Source organism: Gekko japonicus, unplaced genomic scaffold (genome assembly GCF_001447785.1).
Source record: "Gekko japonicus isolate JY-2015 unplaced genomic scaffold, Gekko_japonicus_V1.1 scaffold1178, whole genome shotgun sequence".
Lineage (NCBI taxonomy): Eukaryota > Metazoa > Chordata > Lepidosauria > Squamata > Gekkonidae > Gekko > Gekko japonicus.
In genome coordinates this window covers 38,275-60,220 of record NW_015160247.1, presented here as the reverse complement: position 1 = coordinate 60,220, position 21,946 = coordinate 38,275, and the positions used below count along the sequence as shown (strand labels likewise).

Sequence of the window (21,946 nt, the reverse complement as noted above, 5' to 3'; positions counted from 1 at the left end):
ACACTGTTATGGATACTTTGATTGGTCCTAATGAAACATACATTGTACATTATATTCAGCTATGAGTCCATTGCAGGAGAAAGGTGAATTAAAAGTGCCTTTAAAAGTTTTTTTTAAATAAAACATTGCTCCAGGCAGTGTTCCCTCTAAGCTGAGTTAGTGTGAGCTAGCTCACAGTTTTTTAGCCTCCGGCTCACACATTTTTGTCTTAGCTCAGGAAGGATGGCTCCAGAGCAAACTAATTTATGCAGTGGCCAAAGTGCTCGCTCACAATTTTAATCCCAGGGGACTTCCGGTTTAAGAGTTTCGCCACTAGGACACATCCCATCTCGCTCTGATGGGGACGCGACCGAATCAAATGAATAAAAAAACCTCAGTAACTGAAAAAACGTTGAAAAAAATTGAAAAACAGACTGAGAGTATTAATAAGAGAGTAGATGAAGCAGAGAAGGAAAGATCCTCTGATAAAACGCAATTAATACAGCTCCAGCTGGAAAGATCTACATATGTTCTACGCTTCAATGGGATCCCTGAAGAGAATAATGAGGACTTAAAAGAACTTTTGGCAGAGGCTTTGGCCCCATTAATGGATTACAAAGAGGAAGACCTTGTGAAAGAGATGGATGTAACCTACAGGATCTACCCGGACTTTATAAAAAAGAATAAACTCCCAGGGGAAACCTACTTAAAATTCACGAAACGATCTACCAGAGAACTGGTGCTAAAATCTACAATGGGAAAATCTTTAAAAATTAAGAATGAAGAGATAAAATACTAAAAGACATTCCCTTTGAAGGCAGAAAATGGAGGAAACTATACAGGATGCTTACTCTCACCCTGCAAAAAAAGGGAGTACCATATAGATGGTTATTCCCGGAAGGACTGAGTTTTAATTACTTGGATAAAAAATACAAAATTGACTCTATTCCAAAAGCTAAAAAATTTATGGATCAAATGTTTAATCCGAAATATATAAGAAAGAAAAGAGCTCTAAACCGGATCACAAGGAAGAAGAAGATGATGAAGAAGAATCCTATTCACAGGATTCAAAAAGCACTACTTCCACATCACCAGAATCATCAGAATCGGAGAAAGGAGCAGCCGCCCCTAAACCCAAGAAAATGAAGAAACGCAGGAAGAAAAGACTCTAGAACAAGAACAATAGTTCTTAAAGGCAGAATTTGTGCTAAGCTATTAAATGCATACTCTTAAAGCAATACGACAATGAATTAAATTGTACACCAAACTTGTAATATGAGGTCACTAAGCCTTATTTTTAGCTAACAAGATCGTGTTATGTATTAGCTCTCCTTTCCCCAAACCAATAGATATAGTTTAGAATAGTGGTCTCCTTTCCCCATCAAATAGTTTCTATGTATTAGTCTATCCTTTTCCCGTTTCCCATAGTTATAGTGATAGGGCATAGTTTCCCTTCCCCTTTCAATCTTTAGTTGTAGTTTTTTGTAGTTTATAGAAAATGCAAATAAAAAAATCCCCTTCGGAGGGCAAAAAACGAACAAAACCAATTTTAATGCCAGTAGCTCGCAAAGTAGAATTTTTGCTCACAAGACTCCACAGCTTAGAGGGAGCATTAGAGGGAGTAGTGGGGGCAGGGAGGAAATGGCTTCATAATTAGCAGCCAATCCACTCTCTGCTCAGCCAGATTTGGGGGGGGGGAGGGAGGGAGGCAGTTTTGTGACTGTCACAAAGTCCAGCCAATCAGCACTCTCAACAGCTAGCTTCTGGTAACAAGAGTAACCCTGAGCATCATGATAGACTCACCACTGAAACACATCACTCCATAGCCTTACTTTTCTAAAAGGGGTTATATCGTACACAGTCAGCTATATACAAACTCATAAACAGTTTGCTGGTGTCTATGAAATTTAGGGCAGACAAGTCATCTTTAACCTATGAGGCTTCAGCCAGATAAGATCTGTACTATTTCCTGAGTGTGTGAGGATGGCAGCCATCCCTAGTGTGCATAAGAAGATACATCCAGAATATATTTACATTATATAAGTACACGAGCAAATTTATTCTTGAAAAAAATGTGTTAATCTTATTAGTTGTTAGGTGCCCCCCCCAGCCACCGATGGGGGGATGGGGGTGATGTGTTGCCAGATCCAGGTTGGGAAACTCCTGGAGATTGGGGGATAGAGCCTGGGGAGGACAGGGACCTCAGTGGGGTACAATGCCAGAGAGTCCACCCTCCAAAGCATCCATGTTCTCCAGGGGATCTGATCTCTGTAGTTTGGAAATGAGCTGTAACTCCGGGGGATTCCCAGGTCCCACCTGGAAGCTGGCATCCCTACATTAGTCAGAGTGGCTAGTAACTTTTTCAGAGCCACAGAAGGGATGATTATTGAAGGAGGATTCTAACAGAGAGTGAGAGTTTCTTGTACAACTCATAGATTGAAGGAAATGGTTATTTTTATTATAATTTGTTTGTATTTATTTATGAAAGCTTTCAGACCAGGCTTAACTTGACACATGGCAAAAAACAGCTGGCAGCCTGTGCAGACTTTCTTTTGCAGAAATACAATAGGGTCATGTTTACCTGACTTCAGGTGATGGAATTCCTACCACAATGCAGTCCAACTGTACTTTGGTTCCTTCAGGGACCTCTCTGCTCCTCAGTTTTTGAGTAAAATGCGGTGGTTGGCCTATAGGCCCCTCAGAATAAAAAGGCACAGCCGACTCTGCTGTTAACTCTGAAGTTTCTAATTTGTTTACAGCTTCCAAGTCTGCTTGATGAGGATTATCTGAGGTGTCAAGTGAGGACTCAGCTTGATCCAAATCCTGAGGTACTGGAACGCAAGGCCTTTCTCGGTTTTCGGACAAATTTGAGAAACCAGAGCTATTGTCTTGGGTAGCCTTATTTTTAGATTCAAGTTTGCTCCTGTAGTTTTTGCATGTCCGCGGTCTGATCCTTTTTGAATTGTGTGCTTTGAAAAGTGAAGAAAGCTCCTCAATAAAATCTGCGGCCTTGTTGAGGAATTCCTTTTTGGATTCTGTCTCTGAACCGAACTGCTGTTTCTTTAGATCCTGAGAGCCTTCCTTGGAACTTTTAGTGTCTCTGGCATGCTCCTGACAAAAATTGGAGTGAAGAAGGCTATTATCTGAAGCAGATGAATCTGTAGACTGGAATTGTTGTTTGTTTGGAACGGTTTTTTTCAGCTCAGAGGGATAAAACACATCATCCTGCTTGATGTCAAGTGGATCTTGACTGATGGCCTGCCTGGCCAGGTTCACACTTTCGTCCAGTTCTTCTTGGCTCAGAAAGGCAGAAAGATCTGTAAGTTCATCTTGACAAGCCACATCCTCTGGAGTCCCAACAATACCACCACAATGGAACAAATGCGGAGATGGCTCTGATCTGCTTCTTTCACTATTTCCTTGATGGCTGTTTTCAGCTAAGTAGCTCTCCCTCAGAAGTTGAGTTATGGAAGTAGAAGATTCTGAAGTATTGTCTTGCATGCTGTTGACAAAGAGTACAAACAGGACCATAACCTCATCAATAGAAGGTGGTTGCTAGTACTGAATCATTTTTCTACAGAGAGGAACACAAACTGTTAAAGAATATTTCTATCCAAAGGACATTTCTACTCCTTTCTTTAGATTGGGTCTTTAAGATCCATTCTGGGATGGCCAATTTCTCTATTCTTGGGAGCCACTGTAATCTGAGGCCTTCCTTTTTGTTTGACAAAAGAGGTCCTTCCATTGGAGTAAGCCTCCTTAGGGTGAAGGAAGGTTTCAAAATTCACCATATAGTAGGATATAAGCAACTGATTTGGGGCAGAAAGTTTTATTTAGTGTACTAGACTCTCCCAAATCTATAACGAAATTAAAGAACCTTCCTTACAATGAGTCAGAGACCACTGGTCCATCTAGGGTTGCCAAGTCTAACCTGCTGCTGGAGCGGGGGGCTCCCGGCTTGTTCCTGGAGCACGTGCGTGTTCGCCGCGCAACCCCATCACCCAGAAGTGGTGGGCACGCTGGGGGCGGGGCCACGACCATCCAAGGGAAAAACATAGAGTTTTCCCTCGGATGACCACGGCCCCGCCCCCAGTGTGCCCAGCGTGGTAGCGTCACTTCCGGGTGACGTGCACGTCGCGTACTTTGGGGGTGGGGTTCCCCCTGGGGCCCAATCCGCCGGCGACGGGGAACGGGCCTCTGGGGTGGGGTTTTCCCTGCCCCCCGGGGGGACTTAGCAAGCCTAGGTCCATCTGATCCAGTATTGTCTGTTCTGACTGGTAGCAGCTGTCTCTCCAGGGACTCAGGTAGAAAGGTTTTTCTCAGTGCTGCAGGTGCTTGAGACAGACCCCAGGATCAACTGAATGCGAGGCAGTACCTCTGACCTACATCCCCTCCCTAAGCAAATGCTTCCTGCTCTCAGTGTGCATGCATTCAGGTACAACAGTACATACATAATTAAGTGTTGTCAAGTTGCAACTGACTTGTGGTGACCCCAGCAAGGGCCTTTCAAAGCCAATGAGAAGCAGAGATGGTTTGCCATGGCCTTTCTCTGCAGAGCCTTCCTAGGTGGTCCCCCATCCAAGTATCGACCCTGCTTAGCCTCCAAGATCTGATGAGAGATCAGGCTATACCATGCTGCCTTCCCTCCCATATAGCAATAGTGGTGGGAAGTGCTGTAAGTCTCAGCCTACTTATGGCCTGCTTCTGTGTAGCAACCCTGGACGTCCTTGATGGTCTCCCTTCCAAATATTAATCAGGGTCAACCCTGCTTATCTTTTGAGGTCTGACAAGATCGGGCAAGCCCGGGACATCTACAACAATACATACAAATATATTATATATAAAATTTAAGAGACATGTAAATTGAATGTGGAATATGTTATTTTTATTTTTATTTAATTGAATGTGGAATATTATTTATTTCCACCTCAAAAACAATACGAGTCAAAGTGTGGGCAAACACAGGGCTGCCAAGAGCCAGATAAAATTGCCGCAGGGTCTATCAGCTAGCCACCGTGATTTATATAGTAATATTTGAAGTTCCTCCCATAAACACAGGGTGCGGTCACACATGCCAAATAAAATGGGGGTGGGCAGGGGTTGTTTCATAGAAAAAGAGCTAGGGGAACTCATTAGCATATGCCACACACCCTGACATCACCGGAAGTGTGTCATAAGGCCACATACCCTGCCTCCAACGGTCCAGGCCGCTGGCGCCGGCCTTGCAGGTCCACTGCCAAGCCCCATGAGGGGCTCGGCGGTGGACCTGCAAGGCCGGCGGGAGTCAAGGAAGCCCCGCGAAGGCCCTCCCTGGCCCCAGGCAGGCAGGGGTGGGGAGAGGCAGGGAGGAAGCAACTTACCCTCCCTCTTCTCCTGCCTCCTCCTGGCTGAATGAGGGCCGGAAGCGGGGCGGCCGGAAGCAGGGGGCGGGGCTTTGTCGTGTGCCCCGCCCCCCGTACCTCACTCGGGGGAACTGCGATCCCCCGTGATCCCCCTGAAATGATCTCTGGGGGTGGTGTGAGGCTTTTTCCTCTGGAGATATTTGATCCACAGCTGCGAGATCACTCCTTCCTTTGAAGCTGAGGGCGCAGCCCGTCAGTGTGTGATCAGACGCAACTACGGGTGAGTCTTTTTTGTTTGTGTGCTGTTTGTTTCCCATGCGCTTAAAGGAGAATTGATGAATTGCACCTCTGCACTGAGGGCTCCCTATGGAGTTTGCGATGATGCGCATACCGCACGGAGTCGGGGTGGCCTGATCAGACCATTCCGTCAGCATGAGAGTGCGCTGGAGCGATCAGACAAGGGTAAGTCCGTCTGTGGCCTGTCGCAACCTGCTTACTACCGGATTCTCCCCAGTGTTGTTTTTTTTACTCCGCTTTTGCAGCAGAGCAGAACGGGTTGCCAACAGCTGCGGGACGCTTCCCAGATGTTGTTGTCCGATAGCTCCCTTTAAATCCACCCGGCATTTGCGCCTGTGTTGGGTCTAATTATGCGTATGATCGCAGCCACAATGTTACATGTATGAGGCTCTATGGTGTTGCACCCTAACATCTCCTGAAATACTTTCCAAAAAAACAGTCTTCTTCCTATGTTGCCTTCTGATTTTGTCTGAAACTGTGTCTCAAGGTAGATAACTTTTTTTCATATCTTACGCAATTCTGAGTTTGGAAGAGTGTATTCCTGCGGTACCTGAACATTCAAAACTTGCCATAAAGAGCATCATATGCAAACATCTACTTTTTAAACATTTCTGTATAAAAGGGAGTTACAGGTTTTGAACAAAGGTTTAGTGCTCCTGAGTTCACGGAAGAGGATGACCTTGTGAAGTAGCAGGTGGTTTCTGGAAGACGGAGAACTGCATGACAGGAATTTTGACCAGCTCTACTGTACAGCAGAGCGGAACTCTTGAGCCAACGGAGCAGTTCAGTGAGAAGCAGCCAGCTGGGATTTTAGATACAGAGCTGGAACCACATCAGAGGAGGTACTGCTATGTCAAGTACACCCTCTGAAAAAGCCTTGGGAAACTAAGGCAGCAAAAGACACTTGGGCTGTGTGCCAAAGTTAGAAAAGCACATGCTATACCAACATGCAGGTAATGAAAATGTATTCTGTAGGAAGGGTCATTTTTGGATGGGTAGGCTGCTTTGCCTTTATCTGGCCCATATGAAAAGTTTGGCTCAGTTTGGACGTAATGCAAAACCATGGTTTAATTAAACTTACTGTAGTTAATTGATCATCCAAACCCACACCAACACACTAATAACAGTTAGCTTGGGCCCTTCAAACCAGAATCTGTAGATAGGATATGAAGCTTCATTGGTGGTTTGATGTTAGGTATGAAGGTAGTGTCCTGGTTTAATTCCTTTTTTGCCCTCTGCTAATGCTCTGTACCAGAGGTCCGCAACCATTTGGAGCCTGTGGACACCTTTGACATTCCGGCAGAGGGTGGTGAGCACAACCACAAAATGGCTACTGTAGGAGGCGGAGCCAGCCACAAAATGTCAGGGAGTGAGACCAGGCATAATTCTAAGAGTATCTCTTCAACATTTCATGCAGAAGCTCTGTTTAAAAGTGTCTCCTTTTTAAAAATGAGCCTATGGTTTTAAAATACACAGCTTATCTTCAGTCACTCAGTGAAGATCCTTGGGCTGTGGTGGCAGCTGCTCCCAAAGCAACATTTTTTAAAAATCTGCTCAGCCAATCAGATCTACAGATGCCAATCAGAAGCCCTCCTGGGCAAAAGCACCATCTGGCCATGTCCACTTTCTAAAAATACTTGGCAGGTACCAGCAAAGGTCTCAGTGGGTGTGATGGTGCCCATGAGTGCCATGTTGGAAACCCCTACTCTACACCTGTTGCACCTCAAGAGTCCCCTGGCAAGGACAGCTCAACGGTGAAACCATTCTTGCCTTCAGTCACTACGCATTAAAACCCTGCCCCTCCCCCTCTCCCTTGGGCCCCAAGGTGGGGACAAGGGACACAAAGCTGAAGCCAGGATTTGCTGAGAGAAACCGGGATTCAGTGATCATATAAAGACCAAATCCTAGTTTCACTACATAACCACAACTCAAATTAAGCCATAGCTTTGCATTATGTCTGAACAGACCCTTTCTGTGTGAAGGACTTAATATCAGTTGCTGGAAATAGCTAGGCTTTTTGATAGGTGAAAATGCCATCATTGTATTTAGCGTGTATGTTTTTGGTCTCACTACCCTATTCGTTGGTTGAATAGTATTTACAGGTTTTTAAAACACTACCCCCCCAAAAAAAAAATCTGTGAACAGAGATGGGATGAAGATACATACTAGATACTACAGTTAAGAATACCTCACACACTGCCTTCAACATCTTGTTAAAAAGTACTTCTTGTCCCTCCAGCAAGAGAGTTGAATCCAAAGACTCTTCTCCTAAGTGAGAAGTCTTCCTCCAATGCAAGAAGACTTCTGTTGGGATCAGGGGAAAGACTCCTTCTTTTGGGGAAAGAATCACTCTGTTAGAGGATGACTCTTCACTTTGCAAGATGGATCTCTGCATCTAACTCAGGGTTTGGCTTGTGAGTCTGCCTGAAGAAACTCCTCATTTCCCACACGCAGCTACTAACATCATACCCACCATGGATTAGCAGCTGCCCCACAAGATGTGTCAGAAGTTCAGCAAAATTCTCTAATCTGAGTATGTAACATTTCAGCTCCTGCAGTGAGGCTACTTGGATGGGAGGATTCCCCATTTGGGAGATGGGGTACTGGAGTGGTGCAACTGCTAGTGACTGAATAGCAGCTACAAGTGGTCAGTTATTAGTGAAGATGCAAAAAAATAAAATATATAATCTAACTGAATCCCATTAAAGTTCCATTGATTAAAGATGTACAAGTCTCCCTTTGAAGTCAGTAAGTCAATGCTTTGAAGTCAATGCTTCACTCTGGCTCCATGGCACTTGCAATTCATTTCTCTGGGGAGTGGTATGCCAGTTCATCTCTGTGATGTTTCCTAGCCTGATCCAAACTTTGTTTTGTTATGCACACAGGAGTTATTCATAAGCAAATATTAGAGCTGACAAACAGTTAATAGGATACGGAGTAAGTTTACCGCTGACAGAATGGGAAGTATAATTTTGGCCAGTTCCCCCTTCTCCCTGCTGCACAGCCTCAGTTTGCTCCTCATGCCATTCCTGAGGTCCCCTGTCCCCCCAGAGTGACATTTCATGGAGATAAATGGGCTGCAGAAAAAGGGGGAGAGGCAGGAAAGTCATGTTCTGCTGACAGGAGGGCATTCTGTTAGCAGGAAATACAGTCTTGATCCAACCCCTTTTAATGATCGATCATCTTCCTAGTAACTGATCAGTTAGCTAAATAATGAAACTGAAATGTGTGCGTAATTATCAAAATCAACATATAGGAGTCTTTTAAAAATAGGAAGTGGGAAGTATCTGTCAAGTTACAATTTAAGTGAACAAAGACTGCCATTTGTTAGAAGAAGAAGAAGACAGCTTTCACATTTTCGTTCCCTTGTATAGTAACATGCTAAAACTGAAATAACTGCTTCAAATTACTGAGTACACCCTACAGTTGGAGCCCAGCTAACTAAAATTTGCCCCCCAAAGGCTGGTTTCCACTAACGAATAAATTAAAACTATAGTTGATTAATTTACCAGTTATAACTTGAATAGCACTTGAATTAAGTCCCTTTCACAAAATACGGGTAGTCGACTTCCGGTTGATGGCGGCACACTCACGGACTCACCTCCCGGACCTCCCGGGGGTGTCTCCGTGCTCCGGCGGACGGAGGGGGTGAGCAGGCTCATTAACCCCCCCCAGGAGCTCGGCCTATGGCCATCCAGGTCGGGGCAAGAAATGAACACAGGTGGTTGTCCATTGCCTGCCTCTGCATAGTGACCCTGGACTGCCTCGGTTGGTCTCCCATCCAAGTAATAACCAAGGCCGACCCTGCTTAGCTTCCGATATCTGACAACAGCAGGGTAGCCTATGGCCATCCAGGTCAGGGCAAGAAATGAACACAGGTGGTTGTCCATTGCCTGCCTCTGCATAGTGACCCTGGACTGCCTCGGTTGGTCTCCCATCCAAGTAATAACCAAGGCCGACCCTGCTTAGCTTCCGATATCTGACAACAGCAGGGTAGCCTATGGCCATCCAGGTCAGGGCAAGAAATGAACACAGGTGGTTGTCCATTGCCTGCCTCTGCATAGTGACCCTGGACTCCCTTGGTTGGTCTCCCATCCAAGTAATAACCAAGGCCGACCCTGCTTAGCTTCCGATATCTGACAACAGCAGGGTAGCCTATGGCCATCCAGGTCGGGGCAAGAAATGAACACAGGTGGTTGTCCATTGCCTGCCTCTGCATAGTGACCCTGGACTCCCTTGGTTGGTCTCCCATCCAAGTAATAACCAAGGCCGACCCTGCTTAGCTTCCGATATCTGACAACAGCAGGGTAGCCTATGGCCATCCAGGTCGGGGCAAGAAATGAACACAGGTGGTTGTCCATTGCCTGCCTCTGCGTAGGAACCCTGGACTTCCTTGGTGGTCTCCCATCCAAGTAATAACCACGGCTGACCCTGCTTAGCTTTCAAGGTCTGATGAGACTGGGCTAACCTGGGCCATCCAAGTCAGGGCTCTTAACTTGTAGGAAGAGCCTCTAAGACTAGAGGAAACCTCCTTGGTGGATCTCTGGATCCACCCCAGTGCGGAGCAACCCCGGAGTTCCTTGGTGTGGGTCTTCCATCCACATACTAACCAGGGCCGACGCTTCTTGGCTTCCAAGATACGATGAGACCGGGGCATTTGGGTATGCAGTTCAGGGATCCCTAGCCCCACAGTTCAGACAAAGGAAATACTTTTAGTCTTGAGTCGGTCTGCACAAATGGACTGGCACAGACTTGCATCGGTAGTGCTGAGAGTATGGCCTCACTAACTGTGGAACGGCCCTAGTTAAGAACCTAAGGAAAGCGCTGTTGGAAAGCGCTGGTTCGTCTGGTGAGGACTCTTTGTCTGAGCGGGGGCATCAGCCCCGAACAGTTCCTACAAACTGCGGAAGAGAGAGAAGAAGAAGTAAAGGCTGAAGGACTCTGAATTGTGCCTTTGAGAACTTTGGTTCTAGGGGATGATGGGGGCACTGTTATTGGGCAATTAAATGTAACTGGGGATGGTTAAAAGGGTTAAAAGATTGACACAGTTCATAAGAAGTACAAAGATGAAAAGTCTGAATGAAGTATAAAAAGCTAGTTGGAGATCTCCTCTCTTGGGTTTTTAGTTAGTAGTGGGTTCTTTACTTTCTCCCTTATATGTAGCTTTCCCTTTCCCTTTTTTCTGTTCTAGTTTTTGTAGTGTTTAAAAAATCAATAAAAAATCCCCTCCGGGGGCTTAAAAAAAAATATGGGTAGTCACAAACACGTTCAGTCAATGTGGGTAAGGATCAGCGATATGGCATACCAGTCCTGGTTCTGGCCACATCCAGTCTCTGTCAATATAGGGTTGATCAGTGACTTTGGTACACTAAGAGTCCTGACCTTTGCACATCCTGAAACTGCAAGTCTTAAGATACTGTGCAAGCATTCTAGGCATTCTGCCTAAGTATCTGTTTTTCCCTGTTTCTGTACGTGCAGGCCACAGCCTCACCTCATGGTGGGGGGGGGGGCAGAATGTGTATAAATAAACTCTTGCTGCTTTTAAGCGGCAGACAGATTTTCTACCCCAAAGAGATTGTGTCTCGTTTGAGTCCTTCAAGTCAGTACCTCAGATTCCTTCAGAAACATTTTAACTTCAGGAATTAAAGTAATCTTACCTGGTTTTATTCATAATCTTTTACACAGATTGTGACTTTTGTTGTTTGCCTTTTATTTTACTTGGTAATCCATGTAAAAGGAAATTAGGCTGTCAAACAGAACAGAACCAGATGGGAGTACAAAGAAAAAGCCAGTGCGGTACAGACTAGGATTGGTTTGCTGTGGGTTCATACCCTATTCTGCCATCAAGTTCACTTGATGTGCTTCGGCCAATCACTGTCTCTTGGTCTGTCCCACCTCACAGGGTTATTGTGATAATAAAATGGAGAGGGGCCGGTGTTCCAAGCTCTTTAGAAGAAGAGCAGATTGAAACTGTGATAAATATACAGTGCTTTAGACTATGGGCTGATTCACATTATATAGTCATTGTGGATGTCAGATGTGGACTGAGAATCCCCTCGGGAAACAAATTCCCAGGGGCACATGGAACAAATTTGGATCAGAACTATGACATATAGGGAGAAGGAGCTTAAATCTCCCCCATCAGTCTCAGCCCAAGCTGAAACAGCCCCAGGAAGCCATTGTCTCTCCCATTGGCAAACATTTATCCATCAGTACAGCACATTATAGGGAAAATAATCACTCCCCAGGGTTGTTACAGTTCAGAAAGATGGGGCAAAGGAAGGCTTATATCTGTCTTACTGAACACAGTGGTTGCAATCCAAACAGATCCCATGCATGCCTGGGAATTGTGTCCTCAGCAGAGAACTCCAGGATATGTCTGACAGAAAACCCTCATGATGGTCACGCTTTATAACATGTGTATCGTCACCATCAGAAGCTAGTATTTTGATTGCTGAAGCTGACTCCTGAGACTGAATTTCACAAAGCAGTTACATTTGGCCCATGTCAATGAAAACAGCTCTCAGGTGTACCATACCTGTCTCAGTTCTGGTCGAAATTGTAATGTGGATCATTTGGGGTCATAAGGTTTTTATCAAACTTGTGTGCTATTCTCAGCTGGTGGCTGAAGATAATTCTTTAGTCTATATTTAGCAACCAAGTACTTGGCTACCAGTCAAATCTAGCACATTGCAATACCTTTTGCCTGATTTTTTAAAAATTGTCAACAACAAGACAAAGCTGAGTTTTGCCACCACTGTAACTGGGAATGGTGGACAGCCAAGTCTTCTGTGTGTCCTGGGAGGTATTTTTTTAAAACTGAAGTGTTCAGAGTTTTAACAAGATATTCAGATCACTTCTTTCATGTGATATTTCTGCCATGAGACTAAAACACTGCAGGCTCATACTTACAAATTGGGACCTTCTGGAACATTTAATATAAAACTACGGACTAGGTCTTTATTTATGTCAAAAGGAGTACATTTCTTCCACATTCTCTAGGATAATGACATACTTGCAGTTCCCTCTGAAGTAGTTATCTGATTTGCCAAGTATGTTCTGAATATTAACCCCGGCCTACAGGGTTTACAATCCCTCCCAAGCTTTTGCTGAACAGAGCACCCAGTTTAGGGCAACCCTCCACTTTGAATCCATGGAGTTTAACTGTTCTTAACTTTGGCTGAATCACACCCACCACGTCCATAAATCTGACATGTTCGCATGCCACATCTTTCAAGGAGATTCCCATGCATGTTCCTGAATGGGCATTAAAATACTACACTAGAAGCACAGATTGCAGTTACTAAAAATAAAATGAAGTGTGGCAAGGGAGAAACATGTGTCAACAATGCCCTCTGGGTGATGTAGGGGAGGGGCTATAGATCAGTGGTAGAGTATCTGCTTGGCATGCAGCAGGTCCCAGCCAGGTTCAGTCCCCAGCATTTCCAGTTGAAAGGACCAGGTGCCAAAGACCTCCACCTGAGACACTGAAAACCTGCTGCCAGTCTGAGTAGACAGTTCTGACCCTGATGGACCCATGTTCTGATTCAGTATAAGGCAGCTTCATATGTTCACTGCTCATGATGATCTATCTTATTGTACTGAATTTTAAATTGTTTTTATGTGAATGTACTGTCACCCATAAGGGGTCGTTTCGTAGAAAAAGAGCTAGGGGAACCTATTAGCATAACTCATTAGCATATGCCACACCCCCTGACATCACTGGAAGTGTGTCATAAGGCCACACCCCCTGACATCACCGGAAGTGTGTCATAAGGCCACACTCCCTGACATCACCGGACGTGTGTCATAAGGCCACACACCCCGCCCCCAACGGTCCTGGCCGCCACCACCGGCCTTGCAGCTCCACTGCCGAGCCCCATGAGGGGCCCGGCGGTGGATCTGCAAGGCCGGCGGGAGTGCAAGGAAGCCCCGCGAAGGCCCTCCCTGGCCCCAGGCAGGCAGGGGTGGGGAGAGGCAGGGAGGAAGCAACTTACCCTCCCTCTTCTCCTGCCCGCTTGCGGGGTAGGGCGGAGTATAAATTTAATAAATAAATTTAATAAATAAATAAATAAATAATGTTCCATGGTGCACCCTCATCTGCCATATAGACAGATGAGCGGCAAGCTAACATAGTTAACTGCCAGGTCCTTAATGCTCTGACCTGGGTGTCCCAGGCTAGCCCGGTCTCATCAGGTCTTGGAAGCTAAGTAGGGTTGGCCCCAGTTAGTACTTGGATGCAGGCAATGGCCTGACTTTGCATAAGGCGGATTCATCTATTCATGTGTTCCTCTCCTGCTTAAATAAAACTGAGCTCTCCCAGCCACCTTTGTGACATTATTATTTCTTTTCTTTCTTTTTTTTGGTTAAGGAATGAGTTGACATTTCTTTCTTTCTCTTAAGGCTGGAGACAGGTCGTACTTTTACACAGAACTTTGAAAGTGGTATGATACAAATACTGTTTTCTGGTACTGGGCAGGAGCTGCATTTCCTCTTGTAAACAGATTTCACAGGTTTTAGAAGTGCTTAAAAAACCCCTTCAATGCCTGTTTGACCAAACACAACAATGGGACAAAGAAAGGATGTATACCATTGGAAAGCAGGATACCACCTACAAATCCCTTTAAAACAATTGTCAGTCCACAGCCATATGAACTTTTGTAGCCTGACGATTCAACATAGTGGCTGGCATCCCACACCAGAATTCTGTGGAGAGGAGACAGCTGGTTTTTGCTAATTTCCCCCCTCTTACAGCAGACCTTCAGTTCCCTCAAGCTATTTCTGGGACTCTCCTCTCCCCGAGGAGCAGCACGTGGGCTTTGGGGGGCTTGCAGTGGCAGGGGGAGGCAGGAAGTCCTACTGTGTATAGAAATCCTTCTAGTCACAGACATTTTAGGCAGTCCAAGCCGGTGTGTCAGCAAATAAATGTTATGTATAATATGGGATAAGTTGCCAGCCAATGCCATAATCCACATCAACTTGGCTCCTGTTTCTGTTTCATGCTTAATGTTGGACTTATCAAATGGCAAGTTTCACAGCATGATGGCACAGCAAAGAAAGGGTCATCTCCTAGAACGCCCTCTCCTCTGCCCCCCAAAGCATACTGTCTGCCTAAATTACCTTAATGGTGTGGAGGAGCACCCTGGACATGCTTCTGTAGAGGGCATGCACGTGCAGAGAGTCAGTTTAATGCATAAGGCTCAGGTTCCAGGATTGACATCTCATTTCTTTCTCCAGAAAAGCTTGATTTCTGTTTTATTTTGCTGCAACAAACACCATTTTCCTTTTGGATCCCCCCCCCCCATGGTGAAAAATACCTGGCTGTAGAAGAATAAATAAATTGGATTCCTTCCTTCCATCACTTTTTTTTTTTTGCTGTCAGGTCACAGCCGATTTATGATGACCCCTGTAGGATTTTCAAGGTAAGAGATGTGGTTTGCCATGGCCGGCCTCTGTGTAGTGACCCTGCTGTTTCTTGTTGGTCTCCCATTCAAATACTGACCAAGGTCAACCTTGCTTAGCTTCCGATATTTGACAAGATCAGGCTTGCCTTAGCTTTCCAAGTCAGAGCACTAGCACTAAAACAGGTATGTAATGTACAGTTCATTGTTGAAGAGCTGCTGCAGGAAGAATACCCAACAAGCCCACACCTCTCTGACAGTCTTCTTCTCTCTTCTCTTCTTCTCTCTTCCCACCGCCCCCTGTCTCCCGCTCCCCCACCCCCTGGATTTCCCAATGCCCCAAACCTTTCTGGCTACAGCCCTGGGTATATTCTGTCCTGTATACCTGGATATCCCCAGGTACAGACTGGGAAGTGAACATGACCCAGAATCAGAGGTCATTTCGGGGGGGATCGCAGTTCCCCCGGGTGAGGTACGGGGGGCGGGGCACATGATGAAGCCGCCTCGCTTCCGGCCCTCATTCAGCCAGGAGGAGGCAGGAGAAGAGGGAGGGTAAGTTGCTTCCTCCCCGCCTCTCCCCACCCCTGCCTGCCTGGGGCCAGGGAGGGCCTTGGCGGGGCTTCCTCGCACTCCCGCTGGCCTTGCAGGTCCACCGCCGGGCCCCTGATGTCAGGTGGTGTGGCATATGCTAATGAGTTATGCTAATGAGTTCCCCTAGCTCTTTTTCTACGAAACGACCCCTGCCCAGAAGCAAGCCAAGCCAAGGGGCCCCAGCACTGCAGGGACCACTCGTCTCTCATCTCTGACCTGGCCAGTGGTGTCATAATGGGTATTCTTGGCTCACCTGTTGACTCAGCCTGCACCACTGCTGGCCTGTGGTAGTGCTGTAGGAGGTGACTGGAGAGCTGATGCTGATTACTGTTACTGCTGAAGGGTTCAAGGGAAGGGGACAGAGAAGCTGGGGTTTGGCTCTGTTGGCTCCTTGGCCACCTGTGGCCCTTCAGGACAGAGGCCCAGCAGGAGCTTTGCCAGTAAGGTAAACAGCCAGCCCACCCTTGAATTTCCCTCTGGAAAATGAATGGCTATACTTGAAAAAGCCGCTTACAGGGATGGGATATTGTCCTTCTTTAGCCAGAGATTGATATGCAAATACATTATTTTTCACTCTTACAGAGTTTGGCCCTAGCCTGGAAAACAGGTTGAGTTCTCGCTGTTAAAATTATATTTTGCTTCCAAGAATACCTTGTACCCCTGTGTTTGGGAGTTAGGTTTTCACTGACCCCAAATATAAGTCATACTACATTCCACTGCAGTCATTTCTTATTGGAGATGGCTGGATTGTGTTCTATACCATTCTGCCTTGTGCATGCAATTAAGGGCAGTTTTTGGCTGCTAAAAACCTGCCCAGCTCTATTTTTGTAGTGTATTTTTACTTTATTAAACTCTATGCTACACTCTGTTCCATTACAGCCATGCACGTACCAGCACAGGCTGCTGGGGGTGGGGGAGGACTTTGCATGACAAGATCTGAAGGCAAAATTCAGCCCACCAACAGAATGTGGAGCCTGTTGCTTCTCTTATTTGTATAGGTTGTGGTGGGGAATGGGGGAAGAATGCAAGTTGATTCACAGGCTCATCGTTTACAAATCCTTTTTCATGTGCAATTCAATTTATTTGAATTAAATGTATCTGCAAATAAAGAGGAAGGCCTATGCAGTAAGCCCTGTTAGGGCCATCACAATATCCTTCCTTCCTTCCTTCCTTCCTTCCTTCCTTCCTTCCTTCCTTCCTACCTACCTACCTACCTACCTACCTACCTACCTAGTCTGTCTGTCTGTCTGTCTGTCTGTCTGTCTGTCATAACTGACTTAAAGCTTAAAATTTAAAACTTAAAGCTATGCTAACAAAAAATTCAATTACATTCATATTTCAAATAAATGGGTTTAGGATAACAGCCTAATAATCAAAAAGAAAATGAATTAAGTGATTCAGTGAAATTGCTGCTGAGTAAATTACTCCAGGACAGTCAGTAATCCTGAGAGATCTGAAATGAAATGATAACTGAAATGATAACTGCAAACCAATGTTTGTTAATGCCCTGAATCATTACTCCAGACCTAAAATCCTAATTAGCATTCTTTTGATAGCTATTCTGAGTGGAACCCTGTTAGCATTCGGTGCACCTTGTATATATTAAAACTTTTTGGTCCCAATTAGCTGCTGATTAAAAATTTCAAAATAAAATATAAAAATAAATAGTTATAGCATTACTGAGGAAGTCTTCTAGAAGCAAGTTTCTTGAGAAATGCATCTTAACTACTTTTAAGAATCACATTTTAAAACGTTTTACTTCTTAGGAAGGGAAAGAACAGAATACACCCTGCCTTTGTGGATTATTCATTTAGGGAGGTATTTGTACCTGAAGAGTTTTACATTTATAGCTTGCATTGCTTGTGCATTGCTTGTGTGTGTGAGCATGCATGTTTTAATTGACAAAACTAAGAACTTATTCTTTTAATGAAATTTTATCTGAAGATCTCTGGCCATAAACTGCTATTTTACATAATTAATAATGTCCCAAATGTTCTTTCTATTGTCCATGCCTTATTTATTACAATTGATGACGCTCTTTCGATTACTGCTTAATGTTGCAATACAGCAGGCCAAACATTTGCCACTGACAGTCAAAAAACATTTTTTTTCAGAGAGAGGGAGAGAGAGAGAGAGAGAGAGAGAGAGAGAGAGAGAGAAGGGTTGGGGGGGGGTTGAGAGTGCAATGCCCTTCTAGCAAGACTGTTTCTGCAGCTGTTGTGTACATTAATCCACAGAGCAGATCTCCAAACCCTAAATATAGCCAGCAGTGTCATTTTACACGATACACACACACACACATAATTAAGAAGACTTTAAACATGAGACAATATTAAACTGGAGTATGTTTTTTTAAAGGGGTCTATACAAACTACCAGTGTAAATGGAAAGCTCGAGACTATAAAGTGAAAAATGTCAACTAACATTGGAAGGGTGGTAAAAGGGAACAATTCATCCATGCGGTTTATATGTCATAACTGTCTTCTGTTGACTCTACCCAAATATACTAAACAGGCACAGAAGGAATTTGGAAACTTCTGCCCACCCCCATTCAAGCTCTTTATGATTCGGCAGAACATTCTGTTTCTTTTTAATCTTGCATGCCTCTCTGTAATTTAAGGCAGACAGTTAAAAATAAATTTATTTGCTCCCCTAATATGATTTATCAGCAATAATTAGCATTCAGATATCAACATGGACCGTAACCTTCCATGCACCTGTGCGATCCTCCCAAAACACGGCCGCTCTTGTAAGTAAAAGATGTTACCTTTTAAAAAGTTGTCCGGATGTGGAAATCCAACCCTGGCACACAAGGCTGTTGACAACAATTCCCAAAAGTATGAGATTAAAACCACCAAAGAAATGGCACTTCTTCAGGTCCTTTGGAACCGAAAGGGCTGGGAGTCCATGGGGGTGTGTGTGCGGAAAAGGCGTTAACCTTCGTTTTAGTGAAGATGGCAGTAAGAAGCTGGACAACCTGTCACCACTGAAGCAATAGCATTTGTCAGTTTGCAGGTCCCAAGTTATTTTGAGACGCATAAACCATGTGCCTGGGAAACATTCCACCTCATTGGACAGGATAATATTGAGCAAAGGGATTCCATTGCTGTAACAGCACCTACCGGGGAATAGTCATTTTCCCTCTCCACAGAATGCCAGATAGATGCGTGTGCATTCCTGGCATGATTCATTCACAAGAAAACACGAAATCCATTGGGCATTGTCTTAAGTCTCCACCAGCTAAAGCAAGTGGTTTTATTTCAATTGAGAAATAGCAGAATTAGGTCTTCCTCATTTATCCTGTTTTCGTTTCCTATGCTCATAATGTACGCGATGCCTAAGATTACACACCACTAATAAAGATAATCTAATTATTTAATATCTTTGAATATCAGGGAACAAATGCAGAGGCGATGGCTTTTAAGATAATCAAATGGTTTAAATGTGTCTGAATCATTTTGAATTTCACCATTGAATTCAGTGGGATGTAGACCACATCTTGGCAATGTGATCTTATATGTTAAGTAGCTTTTATTGGCATGGGGAAAAATGATAGTGATCTTATACATTGGCAATGGCCTAGGCAATAGCTGAAAGAGGTGATGGTTCGGAAGTGCCACTCTTCTACAGTTGCTATACGGAGCACTTTTGTACGTTCACTTGAATCTCCTTGTAATTGAAAGAATACAATCTAAATTTTTGAGAATAATATTCCAGGTCTCGACGACAGTATCAAATGCAGCAATACATTTAGATGCAGGCATGGTTACAGTGGAAGCAAGGCTTTGGATTAACGTTTTTAACTACTGGTTAAAATTAATATTTTTGCCTACTGGCCTCACCTACTTTCTGATGCAGGATAAGTGTAGTGTATTGAAACGGCTTACGTGAATCGCCGCATTGACTCCCCATGTTAAGCTCGAGCCAGAGGAAGGCTCCTCCGAGCTAACATGCTATTGGTCACTCCTCAACAGCGACCAATCAGAACTGCACCTAGTCCCTGCGAGGGAAGAACTCTCATTGGACTTTATCCGCTCAACCTCATTGGTTGTTTATTGTACAGAGGCGTGGCTACGTTAGCCTGGGAATGTTAAAAAGGAGCCTAGCTCCCACTGTTAACTTGTTCTGGTTATAACTTCTTTCAAGCGCTTGTTCGTACCTTCAATAAAGCTGTTCACTTTTGCTGAAATCACTCTCCGGATCTTTGTTAGCGGCAATCTAACAATAAGTGTTTACCTTTATGGAGAAAAAACCCTAGAAGATAAACTTACCTATTATGGCCTCACAGAACAATTTGTACATTCCTTGGGATATTTACTGGCCAAATCAGTTATAAGGCAAAGAGTCTTATATATGGAGCTGCAGATCCAAATGAGTAAAATTACGAATCCTATATTTGATCTATCCACATGTAATAAGCTAACTTTGGCAACGTACATAAAAACCCTAGATAATGCCAAACACAGAAGAATTTTTACACGCCTAAGATACAATGCTTTGCTCTCTGCCATTTTAGAAGCTAGATATAATAAAACCACGAGAAGGGAATGTGTTTGTGAAAGGGGTGAAGAAACTTTGGAACATGTCTTCTTTGTAGATTATATCAACACAACAGCGAGATATTTATAAATTCCATCATAAATTCACATCCAGGGCGTAGCAAGGGGACTCTCCTTTCAATTATGTTGGCAGATAAAAATCTGAATATTACTCCTATGGTGGCTAAATTTGGCTGGTTAGCCTATTGTATCAGGAGAGAATGGAGGGACCATAATTAATCGGTTAATTTCAATTTTTACTTGATATGTATTGGAATTTGTATATATTTTTAATATTGTTAATATTTTACTGTTTATCATTTATATTGTCATACAAGGCATGTTATTTTTTCATTGCTTTGATACCTGTCATTTTAACTGTATTGGTTTCATTATGGTCTTTGACTGCAATAAACCTATATGTGTTGTGTTGGAACTAATTGCATTAATTCCTGCAAAGCATCTAGTTTGTCAATATATCAAGACTGAAGACCTTCTGTACACAGAACTCTCACAGACATTAAGAGGACTGATTTCCAGGCTGTGCATGAGATTATGGTTCTATGATTTAATCCTAAAATTCAATGTGCCAGCAGAACACATACATCAGCGTCCCCAGCAAGGTTCCCCTGGTACCCACCAACATCTTTCCTGGCACCCGCCGAATGTTTGTAGAAAGTGGGCATGGCCAAGTGGGTCTCTTGCCCATAGGGTTTCCAGTTTGCACAGTTCCAAACACTGTGGAATTTCAGATTACCCTTTTTAAGCCATTATTGTACCGTCTTGGAGCAAATTGGTACGGGGCGGCCATTTCACACAGCCTTTTCCTACCGGTAAGGAGCCATCTCTGAAGCAGTTTGGCATTTCAGACTGCGCCGCTTTGTTTTCCCGTCCTTTCTTGCCCAAGCGGGCGATCTTCGTCTTTTTTTAAAAAAAACCCCACGTTCTTTTAAGAGCGCTATAGCGCTATAACACATCACCAAAACAGCACAATAGCGACCCCATTGGAATACCTGGACTCCATTGAGATACATGAGATTGGGGGATTTAAAAATAGGAAGTGGAAGCTCGGGAATGCACAGTTTGAGAGCATTTTTTTTAAACACTAGCTCCTTCCCGGCTTGCAAACAGCATCCTCCTTTTGATGGCCTCCAGGGGAGACCTGGGAATCCCCTGTACTTTCAGCCAGTGTTCCCTCTAAGCTGAGTTAGTGTGAGCTGGCTCACAGTTTTTTAGCCTCCTGCTCACATGTTTTTGTCTTAGCTCAGGAAGCATGGCTCCAGAACAAACTAATTAAAAGAACGTTAAAAAAAAACCCACGGAGATCGCCCGCGTGGGCGAATAAGGGCGGGAAAACCTAATCATCGGAGGAAGCGCTACGGGGGCATTTTACACAGCACCCCGTAGCGCTTCAGGAATGGTATAGAAAATTGGAAACCACTTGGAAGCAGTTTGCAGGTTAAACAGCTCAGGAACACTTCCCTAATGGGACAGGACCATTTATTTCTGTAAGGGTCAATATATTCCGTTAGGGAACCATCACTAAAACGATTCTGTCTGAAATATCAGTACAGAAACCGTTAGTGAACAGTTCCTGAAACGGAACATATCGGCTGTCTGAAATTCCCCACTGTGAGGGGGGAAGGAGCAACTTCAGACTTCCCTCCCGTGCCATTTTTAGCAGCCCTGCCATCTGATACAGACTTGGACCATGAACCCTCAACCCCAAAGGTGGCTGTTTTACCAGCAGTCTTTCCCCAACCAACCCTCCAAGCCTCTCAAAACCTTGAACCACCTC

General features: G+C 44.4%; 1 protein-coding gene across 1 annotated transcript in view; it reads right to left on the bottom strand.

The window, feature by feature from the left end:
• MYPN (myopalladin) overlaps window positions 1-18,603 on the bottom strand; it is an 86,274-nt gene extending 67,671 nt beyond the window's left edge. The window contains 2 exon segments of the mRNA XM_015413941.1: window positions 2,561-3,481; window positions 18,378-18,603. Coding sequence (XP_015269427.1) covers window positions 2,561-3,480 — 920 coding nt within the window. The 5' untranslated portion in view covers window position 3,481; window positions 18,378-18,603.
• Window positions 18,604-21,946: the final 3,343 nt, after the last annotated feature.